Raw genomic sequence first — 19,085 nt, forward strand, 5'->3', positions numbered from 1 at the left:
ATGTCTTTCAGTTTTAGATCTTTTACTTCTGCAGTTAACCCTGTTCTTAAGTATATTTGCTCTTTTTGATTCACTAGTAATTGTAATTAGTTTCTTGATTTAATTATCAGATAGTTTGTTGTTAGTTTTTAGAAACACAAATGATTTTTTATGTTGATTTTAAATCCTCCACTTTCATTCAGTTTTATTAGGTCTAGCAGTATTTGTGTGTGTGTGTGTGTGTGTGTGTGTGTGTGTGTGTGTGTGTTTGTAGTTTTTAGGATTTCTATATATAACATTGTGTCATCTGCAAACAGATAATGTCTTCTTTTCTGACTTGTATGGCTCTTATTCCTTCTTCCTACTTAATTCCTTTGGCCAGGACTTAAAGTACTATGTTGAATAGAAGTGATGACCAGGTAGTGCTGGGTACTAGGAAGGTGAGGAGGGGTCCTGTGAAGGAGGCCAGGAGGCAAAGAAGAGGAAACTTCACGGAATTGGGACCTTCACCTACTTACCAGCCAATACAACGAGTGCATTCTGAAAAAGTATATATATCCATGGCATCTTTGGAGGAAATATGTTTGAAAAGCCAAGGGTGACAATAAAATACCATTATTATGAAAAGGAGCTTTGGAGAATATTCCATATTTATCTATTCTTCGTGGTGGTTGTTGTTATAGTCCTTGTTGACAAAATAAAAGGAAGAGAAGGAAGAAAGGAAGGAGAATAGGAGGGGTAGAGAGACAAGGAGGAGGAGGAGGAGTGGGAGGAGGAGGAGGAGGATCATTGATTTCATTCAGATCACTTAAAGTTTCTCAAATTCAAAAACCAAAAACAAATTGCCTTAACCTTGCCAAAAAAACTTATTAAAATCCCACTATTCATATATATGAATTTATGATATTTGTAATTTCTACTAAATTATAATAATTTTTAAGGTTTTATCCTAAGCTTATTTAATCTGTTTGAATTTCTGTGATCAAAATTATTCTAAAAAGTAGGAGGAGACAATCTTGGAATTTCTACTTTGGAAATCATGAGTCTAAGTCTTTTAAAATGAATCTTTTCCATTCACAGAGAGGAAAAACATCTAGGAAGGTTTCATTGTGTCGATTATATCAAAATATAACTTACTTCAAATAGGGAGCTGTGAAAAGGAAACTCATAACTTTTAGTTTAGAAATGTATACCCTTTATAATTAAAATAGAGACTTAAGGGAAGATTTGTATTCTTTGCGGGGTGTCATTTATTATAAGACGTTAGAGGTCAAATGTAGTTGTTAATTGCCTCTTCTAAGGTTTTATTTCACAACCATATTTTTTCTCTTTTTTCAAATATTTATTTTTTAGTTGTAGTTGGACACAATATCTTTATTTCACTTTTTTATTTTCATGTGGTGCTGAGGATCAAACCCGGGGTCTCACAGGTGTGAGGCAAGCACTCTACCGCTGAGCCAAAACCCCAGGCCTTTTCTTCTTTTTCTTTATTGGCTTTTTTTCTTTCTTTTACTTAATGCTTTCTGGTTGAATTTATTTCAAAATAATTATTTTTTTTTGTTTTCAAATTTCAGTACAAAATGCAGATACCAATATATCCCTGGAAGCAGAAACTTCTCTGACTTCTGGACAATTATCTTGCAAATTACATTTCTACCGCCCACACGTCAGATCTATTTTGAATGTTAATAATATTAAAGACTAATGTGTCTAATATTTTGATTTTATAAAAGTTTTAATTTCAACAAATAGCCATTAAAATCCATCTGTGAATGATAATGCACATTGATGTGTAAGAGAAAATCTCAGGCTCCTACATCTTATAACAAGGAGCAGATAATACAGCGAGGGAGGTCATTAGGCCACAGCCTTCTACCTTATCAGGAGAAGAAGCTATAGCACTATCCTTTGGAAGTGGTTCCTCTAATGAGCTCATCATGACTGATGATGGTCATGAAGCTGGTCAAACTGTTCCTCTTTCCTATAAGAGGATAATGGAATCCAAGGCCTTCGTTAGCCTTTCACTAACTGCTGTGAGCTTTTCACAAACACACCCACTGCCTTAGTTCAACAATGTACGTGGACTGAGAGCTAACACACCAATGTTCTCTTTGGGATACTTATAGCATTAACCAAGGTCATTTGTAATATTTTTGTTGTCAATTATTTGTGTCATGATCGTTTTCTTAATATTCTTGACAGAAAATCTTGGAAGAGATGTTATAACTTTTTCTAATTGCTTTTGAAAGAAAGCACTTATTTCTTTTTTTATCTTTTGGTGAATGTGCCTCGGGGTAGGAATTTGCTAGACATTTGGTACAGTATGGATAGCATGCAGTCTTTAGCACTATATTATTATGTCTACTGTAATGAGTGTCCTCTGCCTTGCAGGACAGTTCTTTTTACTCTGACTTCTGTGGTCGTACTTGTCATTACAACTGACTGGATCAGCTGGGACAAGCTGAACCGGGGATTTCTGCCCAGTGATGAGGTTTCCAGAGCATTCCTTGCTTCTTTCATCTTGGTCTTTGACCTTCTTATTGTGATGCAGGTAAGTTTCTTTGTGTTTCCCTCCTCTCTCCGAAATTGTTCTATGCTTTGTTCTCAGTATAACAAACACTATAAGCTACAGGCTCCATAAAACCAGAGAAGTGCATAGTTTACAGTGGCTATTAATGGGGCTTTCAGTGATCATACTTTCAGCAGTTTACTGGGAGGAAAAGCCAAATGGGATTTTATGAGAGGGGCACCCAAAGTTCATTTTATTAACATTGCAAGGTGGGCCTCTAGAAGCCATGCAGCATGGTGACATTTTCTGCCAAGGTTTGGGGTGGGGGACATGGGGAGGGACAAAAATTTTTTTAAAAATACTGTCATTTAGCAAACGGAAAGCTACAGAGATGAGGATGATATAAAGCCAGCAAAGCAGGGAAAAGCAATTGTCAAAGCAACTCAGGGTTTTTATAGCAGTTGAAATGGAGTGATGTAAAGATGCTTTTTCTACTTTGGAAATTATTACTTTCTTTCAGTGTTCACCAGAGATGATTTCATTTTCATGTAAACAGTATTTCTGTCCTGCTTAGCAACAGATTTTTTTTTTGTACAATAATATCACTCTAACCAGCGTGATTCATGTAATCTTCTGGTGTGAATGTTTGGGGGCTTCAGAAATCATGTTTTGAATGGGGCAGAAAGAGATATTAGCTATTTCTTGGTGCCTTATCTTGTTCATTAAATGTCCATCCATTTGCTAGACATGTTTGTATTGCTTTCATAAGGCAATTTTGGTCTTTCCCCTCCTGAGGCATTATAAGTCATCAGAACAAAGGGTCCCATTGCTAAAGGGAAAAGAGACTCTATTGTATTCTGAATTTATGTGAGATTTTGTAGGATAGCAGATTGTTTTTCTTATTTCTAGAGGCAAAGAGGGGCCCTTTTAAGACCTATTCTGTGTTGTCTCAAAAAAGAACAATAGTTTTGGGGGGTTTTTTGTTTGTTTCTTCATATTGGCATATAATATATCCTAGGCAATAGGTTCACAGTGATTCTTAGAGTATATTATTTTTTGAATGGATGATATTTAAAATACATTGTCACCTAAAAATTGTTTGAAAACATAAAATTGAATATTCTTGTCTCATCTAGAAATTAACACATTTTTCTTTCCCTTGCTGTGAGGTAGTTTAGCACAGTGAAGCAAACCTTAGACTTAGAGTTGAACAGCATTAGCAGGTTGCAAATCTGTCTCTCACCAGCTGTAGGACATCCTCTGGATAGCTGAAAATTGAATTTATAACACTTAGGCAACAATGCATCACGCATTACTGTAGAAAGGCCATTTTTATCTTCTTCCACCTCCTAGTATATGTCCTAATGTTAAATGTCCTCTTTGGTTAAATGGCCTACAGGTACCTCTCTGAATCCATCTTAAAGTCAAAAGTCTTAAGTAACCACGTAGACCATTGTCTCCTTGAATTTGCTCCATTTGCTGCATTTACATATGCGAGAACACGCATTCCCTTATTGCCCACTACCATGTTCTGCTTTCTATCCTATTTATGTAAGTTTTAAGTGTTCTTCCAAATAAGATCACTAAAGCTAGGGACATCAAGTAGAAAAATATAACATTAAAATTTACAGATATTATAGATTCACTCAAACAGTACTTAATAAAGACAGATGGAAGAAAAGAAGGATCGCCAGGATTTATTGATGCAGAGTCAGCGAGACTGGAAAGGGAAAGACATTCTAGATGAGAGAACGGCATAAAATGCCAAGGAGTCAGTAAATGCTCAAGTGTTCAGAGAGTAGCCCGAGACCAATTGACTGAAGATGAAGAGTTCATGCTGAGGAATATATCAGTTTGGACCACTTTGGCTGCAAGTAACAATAACCCTGCCAAGGCAGCTTAATAAAGGGAGAACGTATTTCTGCATTATAGGGACATCCTACACATTTCAAGTGAATGGTTGCAGCTGCCTGTAGAGACACTTGAAATCAGAGACTGAAGTAAAACAAGTCCTAGCCTTTATTTTCCATCTCTTGTCTTTGGTTCTCACTTCTGTTTTTATTTTTTCCACCCACTGGAAAGCAGCTCTTTCCATTTTCCAGTTCACGTGAAAGAAAAGGGCTACAACCAACAGCTCAGTGGGCAGCTGCTCTACTTGTCAGGCCCAATTCCAGATCCCTAGGCAGCAATTGCAGAGTTTGGATTGTCCTGCACCTGTCCCTGTCTGACTAGGTCAGTGTGGGAGGCTATGGAGATGGGACAGACCAAAGAAAAGGGGGAGAAACTGAGTCTCAAAATCAAGTTAATAGGTGTGAAATATAAATAAGAGTTGGGAAGGAACCCCCTAAAATAGACCTCAACTCCTTTGCTCTCTTGCCCAATACCAAGTCAGCAAGTCAGGCCTAATCATTTATCTTTTCCTGTCTTTTTGTTCCAGTCCTTTCTTCTCATTTTTTTTTCTTTGCCACCATTCCAGTCCTAACTGTCCTTTATAGATTATAAAATAGGTGATGGAAACTTTTGCTTCCTGATGACCCCATCTACTCTCTTTGCCTTATGCAGCTTGCCCTCATTACCCTCGAATCAGAAATGTCATATTGTACATATCACCAGGCTCAGATACTGTCAGTGACTCCTCAGGGCCCAATAATAAAGTCTGGACCCTCCAGTGTCCTCCAGGGTGTGACCCTAGCTCTGTTTCCTCCTGGGTCTCCAGGGCCCCCACTCTTCCCAGACGAGGGCCTTGCTGCTTTGCTCTTGAGCACAGCACACTTATTCCCAGGATGTCTGGGAGCCTCTCTTTCCTCACTAGACTGTGTCTGTCCTACTCTACTTATCCAGGTCTCATCATTCACTCCCTTTTCACTGAAGTCACGGGATTACTTCCTCTTTCAAACTTCCACAGCACCTTTTACCTGCACCGCAAGCCAACACTCCACTTTTTTTTTTTTTTTTTTTTTTTTTTTATTATTCTTTGTGTCTCTGGAGTTTTGCTAGCACAATGCCTTACAAAAACAGAGTAGGCCTGGAGTAATAAATGCTTGAGGGGGATGAAGAAGTGAAAGTCCAGCATGAGTCTCCTGCCAGTGCCATATGTCCCCCTTTGACAGCATGATGTAGAAGCTCTGGGAACTGGCACAGGTGATAAAGAAGTTCAATAAAGAAAACACAGATCCTAAAGAGATATGTCTTCAAGACATTAGAAAATATATAATACAAATGGTCTAACAAGTCCTTAGCCAACTAAATTATGATCCGGTTCATCTCATATTCACATATTTAAGATAAAATAAAAATAGAGAAGTAGTAAAATTAATGGCAACGGAAGGAGCAGTTTCATTAAAAGGCCTGTCTTCATTAGAATTATTTAGGGATTTAAAAGCAGTTGACCAAGGCTTTTCTAATTGTAGGAAAATTCCACTTATTTGATAGAAAGGTACTTTAATGTTTGATTATAAAAAAAAAGAAACCATTAATTTTTTTTCTGATGCCAGGAAAGAACCCAGGGTCTTAAACATGCTAAGTAGATTGTATACCACTAAACCCAAAGAATTTGATATTATTTCCATAAAGATTTTTACTTTTAACAACATTAGTGGTCCAATTATTAATACTTCTAGAGAAAGTGCAATCATTTTATAGGTGTTCATGAGATAGGAATTTGCTGCATTTATTATTAAAACTATTTATTGTTGCACATTTATTTCTCTTCTGTTTTAGTAAAGTCATCACAACTAAGACATAAGTGCATGCTTGCAAAATGTAACATGATTTATACAAAAGAATATGCTACAGAACACAAGAAGTAAATTTTAAAGAAAAGATCTTTCTGGGAAAAATTTTATCTCAAGTTCTATGTAGTGTTTGTTATTATGACATTTGTTTTTATACTTCCACTTATTTCATTGCATAAGTTTTTGATTTGCAATATGTTCCACCCACCTATTTTCCCTGCTAGGTTAAGGAAAAGTTAAAGGTAAGACACATTAGAGCTAAAAATGAGTGTTGTAGAATGAGTAAAGTAAAGAAAATATCAGAGGTGTTTATAAAAGGCAGATCAATGCAGACAAGAGTAGAAGGGGAAAACTTCAAGGAAGAGATGAGAAGTGAAGGGCAGCCTGACTGTGAGAACACCCAACAAGAAGCAAGTATATTGTTTTTCCAGTCAGACGTGATAGCATGATTATCACATTACTCAGTTTTGCTACATAAAGTTCAGAAAACATGTATTGTTCATTCCTAGTGTACTGCAGGTGCTGAGGACAGAGAATGGAGTGAGAGACATTCAAAGATCACTAAGACTGCAAGAGATTTTTTAGTTGCACAGGAATTTATAATTTAATAGAAGAAATAAGAGTAGAAAGGTAGAGAAATTTTAGGAAGATATTTTTATGTAGAAGAACTTTTCAGGTAGAAAGGGAACATCTATACTCCTGCCACTTTCAAAATCCTCCTCTCTCACTATCTCAGGAGCTAGCATATCTGGTATGAATGAGGGCCCGCATAAAGGAAGTTTTTCTTCACAAGAAAAAGAACATTCTGTGTTTTTTTTTACTAGACAGGAAAAGACAGGGAGACAGTAGAAGAGCAGGCGGAGAAAGAGGGGTGTAGGTAGAGAGATGTGAGGAACCAGAAAGAAGGTAAGTGGTGGAATCCATACAATTCTTCAGTGTGAGTGAATGGGCTCCGGGGCAGGATTAGGCAGTGGTGATGACTGTGGAGACTGATGGAGCTATGTCCATTGTTAAGTTTCAATCTATTCTCCATTTCTCATGGATACTTTATATAACGGGACACTAGGGAATTGGTGTTAGAAGAGATTAAAATCCATTCAGTTTCATACATGGACCAATGTGATCTAGCACTGAGATAATAACTGCATACCAAGTGTTCAGGAGGCCAAGGAAGCCATGACAAAATGAATTTCTATGAATGTATTGGTAAGTATGAAAAGGTTTTGCACTTCTGCTTCTTTGCAATTAGTCCCAAGCCAATTATGAAGTTATCTAACTGCCACTTGGATTTTAAAGCATGGTGGTTAAGTATACAGGGTCTGGCATTAGACATTTTATGGCTCAAATTCTGCCTCTGCCTTTGACTAGCTGTGTGACTTTGAGATTGGGTATTTAACTAACCTGGGCTAATACTAGTGTTGACTTCATATAGTTTTTTATGGCTCAGAATTGCATACAGCTGTGGCTGGCACATAGTAAGTACTAAAAAATATTAACTGTACTCAACAATGAGTGAGAATGCTAATAAAGTTTTATGTGAGTTCTAATACTAAGTTTGTAGTGGACTGAAGCCACATCACATTTCAAAGGGATTGAAAAGTTCCAAAAAGCATTTGGACTTTATTCTAAGAATAATGATGAGCCAATTAAAGTTCTAAGCAACAAGTTCTAGAAACTAAATGTTACTGAAGCCACATCACCAAAGGCCTTGAAAAGCTCCGAAGCATTTGGACTTTATGGATAATGATGAGCCAATTAGAGTTTTAAGCAACAAGTTCTAGAAACTAAATGTTATTTTAAAAAATTTCCTTTAAAGGTTGAAGAATGATTTAGAAAGAAGTACTAAAAGAAGGAAGTTAAGTTTGCATGGTAGTGTGGCATTTTATAAATGGAGTGTTAGGGGACTTAATAGGGTTGTGGAAATAGAAATGAACACAGAAATGTATTATTTGAGAATGAAAATAACAGGGATTGTTTATGCACACGTTGAAATGAAGGGAAAGTTACTCAATATAACTATTATGGCATCATTAGCTGTGATTGTTCACCCTGCCATTTTGTGAGCTCTTTCAAGTAGAAATCACATATTACTTTTATATACTCATCTTCTTTATAGCTTCTTACAGGATTTCTGTAATACTATAGATATTTTTAAATGTTGTTAGCAAATAACTACTACAAGATTTCAAGCAATAAATTGAAATAATGGTGGAACTTTTGACTAAAGCCCAAAAATGTGACAAAATATGTGGTTTGAAGAAAAATGTCAGGAGTTTTGAATTAGGCTTATGGAGCTACAGAAAGGGCCAGATGTCCCAGTCTGGAAATGATGGAGACAGAAAGAGGAGATGTTGGTGACAGTATATAGAGTTTTAGTTAGAAGGAGTAAGATTTTGTGATCTATTGCATGACATGATGACTATAGTAAATAATAATGTATTACATATTCCAAATTGCTTAAAAGCTAGATTTTAAATGTTACTACCCTAAACAAATGCTAAGTATGTGAGGTTATGGATATGTGAAGGCATTCCACAATTTATACATTTCTCATAACATCACTCTATATTTCATAAGCATACACAATTACTATGTCAATTAAAAAGGAAACAAATTTTTTTTAAAGAGACAAAAAAAAAGCAGAAGAAAATTGGAAAGTAGGCGATAGGCCTAGCAGAAATCTTTCTATATACATAGATATAAATATGTGTACACATATGCATATATATACATATGCATGGATATGTGTGTGTCTGTATATAATATCTTAGAATTATGTGCATCAAGGCGATGAGAGAAGCTTTGTAGAGACTATTTGTTCATTAAGTCCCAAGTTTTCATTTCTGCAAATACTTCAATGACATGGGTGCATTATAATAGGTTGGAAATCATATGCATAATCTGCAGCTATGTATCCTTTATAATAAATGAGAACAAAAATAGACACAGTCTTATAAATAGGACACTGGGACAATATAAAATTTTTGGCATATGTATTTACTGTCCTATAATTAGGACATTGGACACACATTACATAATATGCAAAGAAGTAACTTTCATTACCTATTCAATAACCGTTTTTGCTGGAAAGTAGCAAAACACTTCAAACAAAGGGTTACATTACATTTTTTATAATATGGTGTCATTTTCCTATGAAATATCTTATTTTGGCATTTTTGCCGTTTGAAAATAATATGGCCTCTCCTGTCAAATCATGCATCATCTTGGGCATGATACACTTTCTTCCCCATGATGGCTTCCCATGGTATTGTTGTAGGTATGCTGAGCAGATGTCTCTTTTGAAATCCAACAAATTTAAAATATCTTTGTTCACAAATTTGTGAAAAATCCATGCATTTATGATAAACATATAAATTATTCAAATAAACACAAGCCAGTGTCATTTTTCGCTTCTAATAGAAGTGGAATATTTGTAAGTCAACCCATTGTGTCTGTCCACACCACCACTGAAACTGTCGCAGGTGCCACTGCCTGCTTTTGGTGAGGCACACTGGCTCTACTCCCCTTTTTCCATTGTTGAACTTTGACAAATGATCTACTGTGTTTGTTCCCAAAATGACACATTTATATCTAACCAGTTTACAATGAAAATTTCATTATTTGTGTCAAATCTATAATTGTATGATCCTCTAACTTGTTTTTTCATTGGTGTTTTGGCTTTAGAGGACTCTAGTTTAGTCTGTTTTCCCTCATGGTGCCTGTAGGTTGGAATCCAATATTTCAAAGCTATACCAACAAATCATAACCAATGAATAGATTGTCAAAAAAAGAGTGATTGTAGATTCTCTGCCACTTCAAATTTTCGTAGAATATCTTACTCCCAAGGAAGAAAATAAAAATAGATTTTGAGTATATGACTAGAAACGTCCACCTGTGCATCCATTGTACTTTTGGTTTATCTTTATTACAGCATTAGGCATAAAATGTTGCTTACTTATATATGTGACTTGCTACGAGACTATTTCTCAGGAACAGTATATGAGTCAAGGCCTCAGCAGAAAAAAGAATGGCATACAAAAGTGTTCTTTGAAGGCAATGCAAAAATGAAACTGTTTATGAAGGTATAGACAGGATTATGAAAACTAACCAGATAGAGAGAATCACCCAGAGATTACCAACAGATGGAGGCAGTTGTTATCCAGTTTATTATTATTACCTGCTAGCAAAGCCAGTGAGTGCTGAAGCAGCAGAAGTTGCGGCTCTGGGTAAAGGTTCACCTTCAGCCATTTTACAGCATGTGACACAGGATCATGAAGTACCCTGACCTCCTCTTGTCTCATTTCTGGCTGTGTCTTCTATTGGCAAGTCCAACAGGAAATCAGAGGGAAAATAACCTTGTTGACATGGTCCTTAGAGGTCAGTCTCCTAGAACTCAAGGGAGGGTAGAGAGAGGCAAAGATGAATTTTGGTGTATAAAAAAGAGAATAACGAGGGCAGGTGGACATCATTTCTGCAGCCCAGAACATCCAGACAAGCACATCACCCATTACTATGCAGTATACATTGTCCCTGTGTCCTATTTATAGGACAGCTATTTTTCACCAATGATAATTTGAAATATAGTACATTCCTTGAAGTAAAATGACAACCCAGTTCTAGGAAACACTTTAATGAATGCATTTCTTATATTAAATATCAGTTATGAATGTTATATTTTGTTCAGCTGAACATTTAATAGAAGTAACTTTTGCAGTAAAGTGTATGCCATTTTCATAATGAATTTAAAAAATACTTTTGAATGCCCTAATACCTATTATTTTTCTCAAAAGAATAGACCTCTAAAAGCAGACTAATTGCTTCAAAGCTATCGTAAGTGATCCATTTGTGGCTAAAATTTTTTATAGGTGTTCTACATCTGGAAGATGGGACATAATGGGTTAAAAAAAAAAAAAAAAAGGCTGACCGGGCAAAAGCTGGTAAATCTCCATGCTGTTGGCACATCTTTTTGATACTTCTCTGTCTTATGTGCCTGTCTGTTGCTTGTGTACCTAGGTTCTTGCTGTAACTTGTGAGCCCCTGGAGGAGAGGAAATATTTTACCAGTAGTCTATTTCCACAGCAAGCTCATGTTTGGTGAATTACAGTTTTACAATAACTATCTTGCCAAAGGAAAGAATAAACAAAGGAATGAAAATACCATTACTTCAGGAAAGCCAAAGAACATGTGTTTATTTTTCAAAAGGTACAAGGTTTTACTAACAGCAGAAAAATGAACCATCAATAATACTAAGTCATTTCTACTGAAGTATGATCTTATAATAATTAAGTATCCAAATAAAATCTGAATAACTTGCTCAGCTAACTGTTAGAAAGGACTCTGGTCTGGTCTAAAAGCACTTAGAGAAAAGTGATATTTCCAAAAGCAGTTCTTAATGCACTGAAATATGATTATGAAAATTGAATTCTACAAACATTTCATGGTATAACAGATTTAAAGTGTGCTTGTTTTGTTTCATACATAGTTTTGCAAAGTAGGTTGACTAGTTAAAAAATAGACATTGGGACTCTTGTAGACTTCATTTTAAAACCCCATTGACCTGACTTTAGTAGGACACTTCTTTTGAAGTCACAGTAGTACAAACTGGATTCAATCATTTCAGAATATAGGGCAGAGCGACAAGCAGAAACCTATTTTAATTAAATAGCCTTGGTGTTTTGACAAGTTGGAATATATTTTCAGGCTAAGTTATTTTATTTACAGGATACTTAGAAGGAAAGGTCTATTTAAATGGCTGTCCCTGAGATTTAATGTGTTCTTGAGTTTAGGAATATTTTATATAATTTCTCCAAAGTATTTTAAACTGCTCTTTGTATTTGTTTTACATATTCACTTTTCTTACTCTAGGGTTATGCTCCTACTTGAAAACCCAATAATGGTGATTTCTGTTACAGGTCCCAAGTGATAACACATGGTAAATAGCTTATAATTTAAGCACTACCTGAATTAATAATAAATGCCCACTCTCCTCATGGTAGATGCCTGAAAGATTAAATCTCAGCTTTATTTGCTAACACAATTTTGTTTTTCCCATTTCACTGCTAGTTCAGTGGCGATATAGATAGTTCAAGGAGAATGAGAAAGGGAGATCTCGTTATATTGATTTGCAATTGTTCTCCAGATAGTAGACCGAATTACCAAAGTGGGTTGTGTCTAGGCAGCGTGAAGGAATCCAGCAAGTGGGCAGTCTGCATGAGGTGCCTAGTGGGATGTCTTGACAGGTGACCCATGGTAAAAAGGGCATTTTGGAGAAGGTAAGATGGAAGTACTGGGATTAACAGGCAAAAATTTTTAGGATCTAATCATGAATACTGGTGTACAAACACATTCACTTGAAAATGAAACCAAGAGTCTGCTTGGCATATAATATAGATCACAGTTTTCAAAGAAGCATGAAGGGATTATTGTGAATAGGAAAGATTATTTGAGTCTTTATGTATAATGTGGGAAGAATATAGCTTGAAGGAATTATAAGATTTGGTTAAGTAAGTGGAAAATAGAGACATTCAAGTTTTATTCCAATTTCAAGTAAAGTAAAATTCTTCAGTCCCTAATGTATTTTATTAAAAGAAAACTAGGACACAATTTAAAAACTAGAAAGATATAAATTCTATGCTACTCCACATAGGCAGTAGTTTATACAAAGCTACATTGAGGCAATGACATATAACTCTTTAAAATTAGTATTTCTCCAAGAGATCTCTGTCTCTCTGTCTCTCTCTGTCTCTCTGTCTCTCTCTCTCTCTCCCCCTTCCCCCCAGTTAATGTCTAGTCATCACCCTGAAAGAATATCTCAGTCCTCACCCTCACTTCCATCTTTGTAAATGTAGTGTGGCCAACGTCTAGTTTAGTTACAGGTGTGTCCAGATGGCCCTGGAAGTCTCTTTAGCAGTTGCCAATTGTCATTATACTGTTTGTGCATGATAAAAAGTACAATGTTGAAGATGTATATATTCAGTCATTGTATCAGGGTCCCAGCCATTCTGGGGCTTGTGGAGGTAAGGGTAGACATAAGCTGTAAATGTGGCAGACAATCATCTCAATGTCCTCTCCCTAGATCGGATGAGCCAAGAATCCTCCATAATTCAGAGTATTCTTTTAAAACTCGTGCCAGAATAAAAAATGAAAAAGAGCTATTTTTAGACAGACAAGTTCAGTAAATCACAGAGTCATGGTATTTTAAAATAGAAAGGAATATTTAGGATCACTTTTTTATGTCCCAATTGTTACAGTTGAACCCGTGTGGTGGTGGGGATTCTGGAACTTGCCAGATGTCATAAAGCCAGTCAGTTGTAGGACCCAATCTGGAACCTGAGCCTCCAAACCAATTTCCCTAATATGTAGTTCCAAAGTCAAGGGCCACTAACTCTAGAGATGGACATGAAAAAAGCCTGGGGAAATGTTGTCAAGCAGGAGATTCAACATCTAGTTTAGTTACAGGTGTGTCCAATAACAGGAGACCATTACAAGGACTCTTCATAGTATAGACGAGGAACAGTCTACTCAGAAAAACAGAGTGGTGCAGTGGAAATGCTACTGGGCTAAAGAGAAGAAAGATGGAAGCCTAGAGGCCGGGAGGAAGAAAAACAAAAGACTAGCACTCACTGTGTGTGGGCACTGTCCTGGATGCTGTTATGGGTTAGGTACAAAGTGTCCACCAAAAATGTGTGTGTGAGAGAGAGAAAATGCAAGAAAGTTTAAAGGTGAACTGATTGGGTTAGGAGAGCTTTACCCTAATCTGTGAATTAATTCCCTAATAGGAATTAATAAAGTGGTGACTACATAGTCAGGCAGAGTGTGGCTGGAGGAGGTGACCACTGGAGGCATGTCTTTGGGGTTGACATTTTGTCCATGGTGAGGGGAGCTCTCTTCTCTCTCTGTGCTTCCCAGAGCCATGTTCTGAGCTGCTTTCCTCGGCCACACCTCCATGATGATCAGCCTCACCTCAGGCCCAGAGCCATGGAGCCAGCCGTCTATGAACTGAGACCTCTGATAATTGTTCTTGTCAGGTCTTTTGGTCATATCAGTAAAGAAATCAGACTAAAACAGATGCACTTTGTTAATCTTCTAAAACCTACACAAATAATATTATTATCCTTATATTACTATTTAGTCTTATTAGTATATATTATTAAGTAAATAATCTATATATTATTACCTATATAATTTTACAAATGAGATTATTCCAAGGCAAATAGGGTTTGGATGCAGCAGAATGAGGGTTTCAAAAACATATTTCTATGACTCCAAAGCCCAGACACTTTTCATAGTTCATTATAGTGTTGGGCATATCAAAGGAAATGATATACACAATGTCCAAAGAAAAGCACTTGACAAGTGACAAGAAGCTTAGTAACTGGTAAGGACACTCCTGGCAATAGACTGAAGTGAAGTGAGGGCTGTATTTCTTAGTGATTGGGTGACCTTGGTAAGTCATTTCTTTTCTAAGAAACCGTTTTTTAAATTTTTAGGATGGTAGTCTTTCCTGACTTGTTATAGGATTCCTGTGGTGATCAAATTCAAAAAGCGCTTGAGGTCTGACATTTTTGTGTAACAAAATCACATAAGCTATATAAAAGAAAATTTAATTAAAAAAAAGATTCAGAGGTCTGGGGTATAACTGTGGTAGAGCACTTGTCTAATGTGCATGAGGTCCTGGGTTCAACCCCTGCACCACTTACAATAAATGAATAAATAAATGTTTAGATTTTTTCTTTGAATTACAATTGGTCATTCAGACTTCCTTTGATTCCAGCTAAGGAGGACTATGTGACAGTACATAAAGAAGCTGGAGTCTGAGAAACCATAATCATAGCCTGCAAATGGAGGTGTACACTGTGGGAGTGATTCTCTTACCTATCATATCATCACCAGAATCTTTATGAAGTTATGAGTTGTGTGGTTAGCCAATCTCCAAAAGTTTCTTGTTTAGTAAGTTCACAATGGCAATTGGAAATCTTTATTTACATCCTTACATATAATTCTTGTTACCATAGTCACCTGCATTAGAATCACTTGGTTGCTGCTTAAAAATGCAAATTCTTGGGTCCTCCTCTTTCATCTAGTGGACTCAGATTCACTAGGGTATTTGTTTGGAAATATTAGTTTTTATTTAGCTCAACTGTAATTTTTCTGAAACTCACTGTTCTTAGGTAATAAGTTAATGATTGCTGTTGCTTGAATTCAGATGGCTATACATGATAGAACCCCAAGAAAATTCTAAAGTGCCAGATGGCTCTCTGAATTTATTGTACTTGATGGAGTATGGAGAAATTTTCAATATTTTGTATTTTACTCTAAAACTGCATTGCTCCTGTGGTACCTATTATGAAAAGCTGAAGAAATAAAACTAAATACTACTTGTTTTTTTCCTCTAATTTTGATGAAAGTTCATTTCATAAATATCCCTTTGCTAAAATGGTATTCATGTCTAAGATGCTTAGCATTCATTTAATCTTTGTTTGATTTTAATAGCTGAGTATATTTATTTGGCAAGTTGAAGAAAATCTAAAGTACAGAAATAGCATGAAACCAAAAGGTGTATTTTTCAATTATTTAAAACAAACTTAATATGCAAAAACATATGTCTAGGAAAAAAATAAAAATAATTGTTTACAAGCTCTTTTATCTCTTCCTGGCCCTTCTAAAGAGGGAGAATACCAAGGAAGACCCCTTGTTTTAGTGAATAGGGAGGTGGGCATGGATTCAAAATGGAAAAACATGGGGACCTAAGTGGGTATTTTTGTGTATGGAATAAGATTTTAGAGTTAAATATTGGAAGTTTAGGGAAAGAGATGGGGAAGACCTGAAGATGACAGCGGCCATAGGTAATAGAGCTTGGGAAATAGAGAATTCTTAGGAATGTTCCCTCTGTCACATGCAATGTTGCATTATATATCCAGCACCTCAATAAAATTGTAGAAAAAAGGTGGGGATTATAGCTCAGAGGAGGAGTACTTGCCTAGCACGTGTAAGACACTGGGTTTGATCCTCAGCACCACATGTAAATAAACAAAATAAAGCACACTGACAACTAAAAAATATTTTTAAAAAAGATTTTAGAAAAAGAACATGTATATTTTCTAATTCTTTTGGCATTATTCCCCTGCAGCCCTCATCCTCCTTTTTAGATTCAAGACTGACTTTCTAGAAAAGAGTGAGGGAGAGGCAATGTCATGGATGTCAAGGTACATTCTGATTACACAAATAGGAAAATTAGTGGGTTCTACACTAAAGAGTTAAGTGTGGAAACCAGGTCTGGTGGTTACATTTTCTTTATCTTACCATTAGCTTTTAATTCAATATTTGAAGTATTTTCCTCTTTTTTTTTTCTCAATGAAACTACCTCTTTTTTTTTTTTCCTCAAAGTTAAATCATATATCTCTTTCTTTTCAGTCCATTTTGTCCGACCCCCTTCCTCTACCTCTCTCTTGGGTATCTATATCCTTTGAAGTTCTGTCCTGGGTTTTCTTATCTTCTCATCCCAGACTTTTTATAAGGCAACTCTGTCACTTAGACTTCAAATTCTGTCCTTAGCCTTGTCTTTTCAAATGTTTCTCAACTCCAAATGTCTCTGCTTAGTTTCAGACCTGGATACCTATCTGCCAAATAGCATTACCCACCTAGATGTTTCATGAATGTGTCTGGTACATTATGCCTAAAACAAACCTACCATTAATTATTCTGGCTGTTATCTACCCACTCAAGTCAAAAACCTTGGAAATAGTGAAGATTTCCCTTTATCACTTATATTGCATTCAATTATCATGTCTAGATGTTCTTCCAGCTAAATACCTTTCAAATATGTTTGTTCCCTAGACTCATCATCTATGCTTTAGTTCATTTACCATGACTTTCACTTTTATTAGTATAATAGTCTCTTATTTTGTCTTACACCATTTCCCCAAAGTAATCTTTTTAGTGTAAAAATTTGATTCTCCAAATTTTTTCATGCCACACAAGCATCTTCTCATCTAGCACATCTTGGCTGCTAGCTTTATCTTTGGATCACCATCACCACCTCCTCTGTCCTAACGTGAATCCTCACCTTTACAATGATGAAACACCTGCTGGTTACCCAAGCGACAATGCCATTCTTGTGATACAGGCTTTTGCATATGCAAAGGAAGGACCTCTCCTCAACATGCATGCTTGGCTCATCACACATGACTCCCAGGTACCCCTCAACCCTCATCTGAAACACTAACCTCTCCAAGGAGTCTTGCCTACCTCTCTCAGATAAGCTTCAGTGCCCTTTCTTGTATGTACACGGCAGTGTTTAGATATTTTAGTAATAATCATTCCACTGTTGCATTGAATTTCTTTGCTTGCATGTCTATACTTATCTTACTAAAAAGTCATGAGAATTATATGGAATAGGTCAGGTCAAACACAGAGAATGTTCAACAGATGTACCCAAACCAGTACCTGACAGGTCACTGGGACGTACTACTCACATTTTAAACAAAAGCTTTTAGAGTATAGTCAATGGGGAAACTTTTATATTTTTAAATTTTTACAATTGGAACAGTGCACTTGAATGAGCTACTTTCTTATGAAATTTCTATGTAAGATTTGTTTTTTTGAATTGACTCGAAACTGGAATGTTTTCTTTTATAGAGCTTATTTAAGTTCCCATTGATGATACACAATTTCTGTATTAAATGTGATACAGGCTCTCTAAGTACTTAGGATCTCATCAGTTTTCTTCTTATTTTGCAAAGCACAACAGTCATAAACTCAGAGTAGGGTCTTTGCTTTGACTCTGGTCTTTGCCTTTTCCCTGAGCCCAGATTTTGTTCAGCTAAAGTCTTAATTGAAATTAGTATCCTCCATTAATTCCAATAATGTACCTCTTATAGACAGTTTTAAACAAGTCTAAAAATGTGACAAAATTAGAGACTGTTATTGCTCCTCCCTATGTTATGAAGCAGGCTGGAAACTCTGAATTCAATGTTATCAGGAAGAGATTCTGAGCATGACAGACCCTGTTATTTATTTTTTTCTGAATCCCTAGAATGGGAAGAATAGTAAGACTAAACCTGGACTCATTGTCACTACCTACTGAAATTTGACCTGGTGATTCCCACCCAGAATTACTACCTTGAGAATGGAGCAATAGGAAATTGCAATCACAGACTTTCACATTAGGAATAAAAACTTCTATTAGGATGGGTAAAAAAAAAAAAAAAACAAACTAAAACCTTCACATCTCACATCTCATAGATCTCAAGTTGGCCATGGAGAATCCATAGTGCTCTCTAAATTTACAATCACCTATTTTCAATTGCAAACTACTTGATATTAATAATAACATTAGTTTGTGTTTTATATTTTTATATTGAATGGCTCAAGATTTCAAGGTCAGTGGCTTATAATATAACTTTAAATATATCAACTACATTTTCTAGAATAAAATAAAACATTGTGTTTTATTTGATGTGGAGAGGAAGAAAGTTAGTAGTCTTTAACAATTAAAATTGGAAAACATGAAAGAGATTGTCATAAAATTTGATTTTTTTATAAACTGAAAAACATCTCTAGCTATAATGACCTTGGAAAGAGTAAACTATATAGCAAGAGCACAATTTGATTGGATAAAATGAATCAGTGATTTGTGTTGGAGAAACAGTGTCACAGAAAAGACACTAAAGTTGTCACACCTTAGCATGATCCAGGTGTGAGTTCTGTCTACATTCTCATAGTTAGTAGCTATGAAACGTTCTGTGTGACCTCTAAGATCCTCCAGGTAATACAGTGTGTATTTTCTGAGATTGACTCAATGAAATAAATATTTAAATGAATAATGAAACATCTTTTTAAAATTATTAATTCCTACAGATCTA

The 19,085-nt window shown here is 35.8% G+C and overlaps 1 protein-coding gene across 1 annotated transcript in view; it reads left to right on the forward strand.

Annotated features, from left to right (window-relative positions):
* Tmem117 (transmembrane protein 117) overlaps positions 1-19,085 on the forward strand; it is a 439,273-nt gene that overhangs the window by 361,003 nt on the left and 59,185 nt on the right. Inside the window, exon 5 of the mRNA XM_076852782.1 lies at positions 2,371-2,530. Coding sequence (XP_076708897.1) covers positions 2,371-2,530 — 160 coding nt within the window. The remainder of the gene's footprint in view (positions 1-2,370; positions 2,531-19,085) is intronic.

The sequence above is a fragment of the Callospermophilus lateralis genome, chromosome 4 (genome assembly GCF_048772815.1).
Source record: "Callospermophilus lateralis isolate mCalLat2 chromosome 4, mCalLat2.hap1, whole genome shotgun sequence".
NCBI lineage: Eukaryota > Metazoa > Chordata > Mammalia > Rodentia > Sciuridae > Callospermophilus > Callospermophilus lateralis.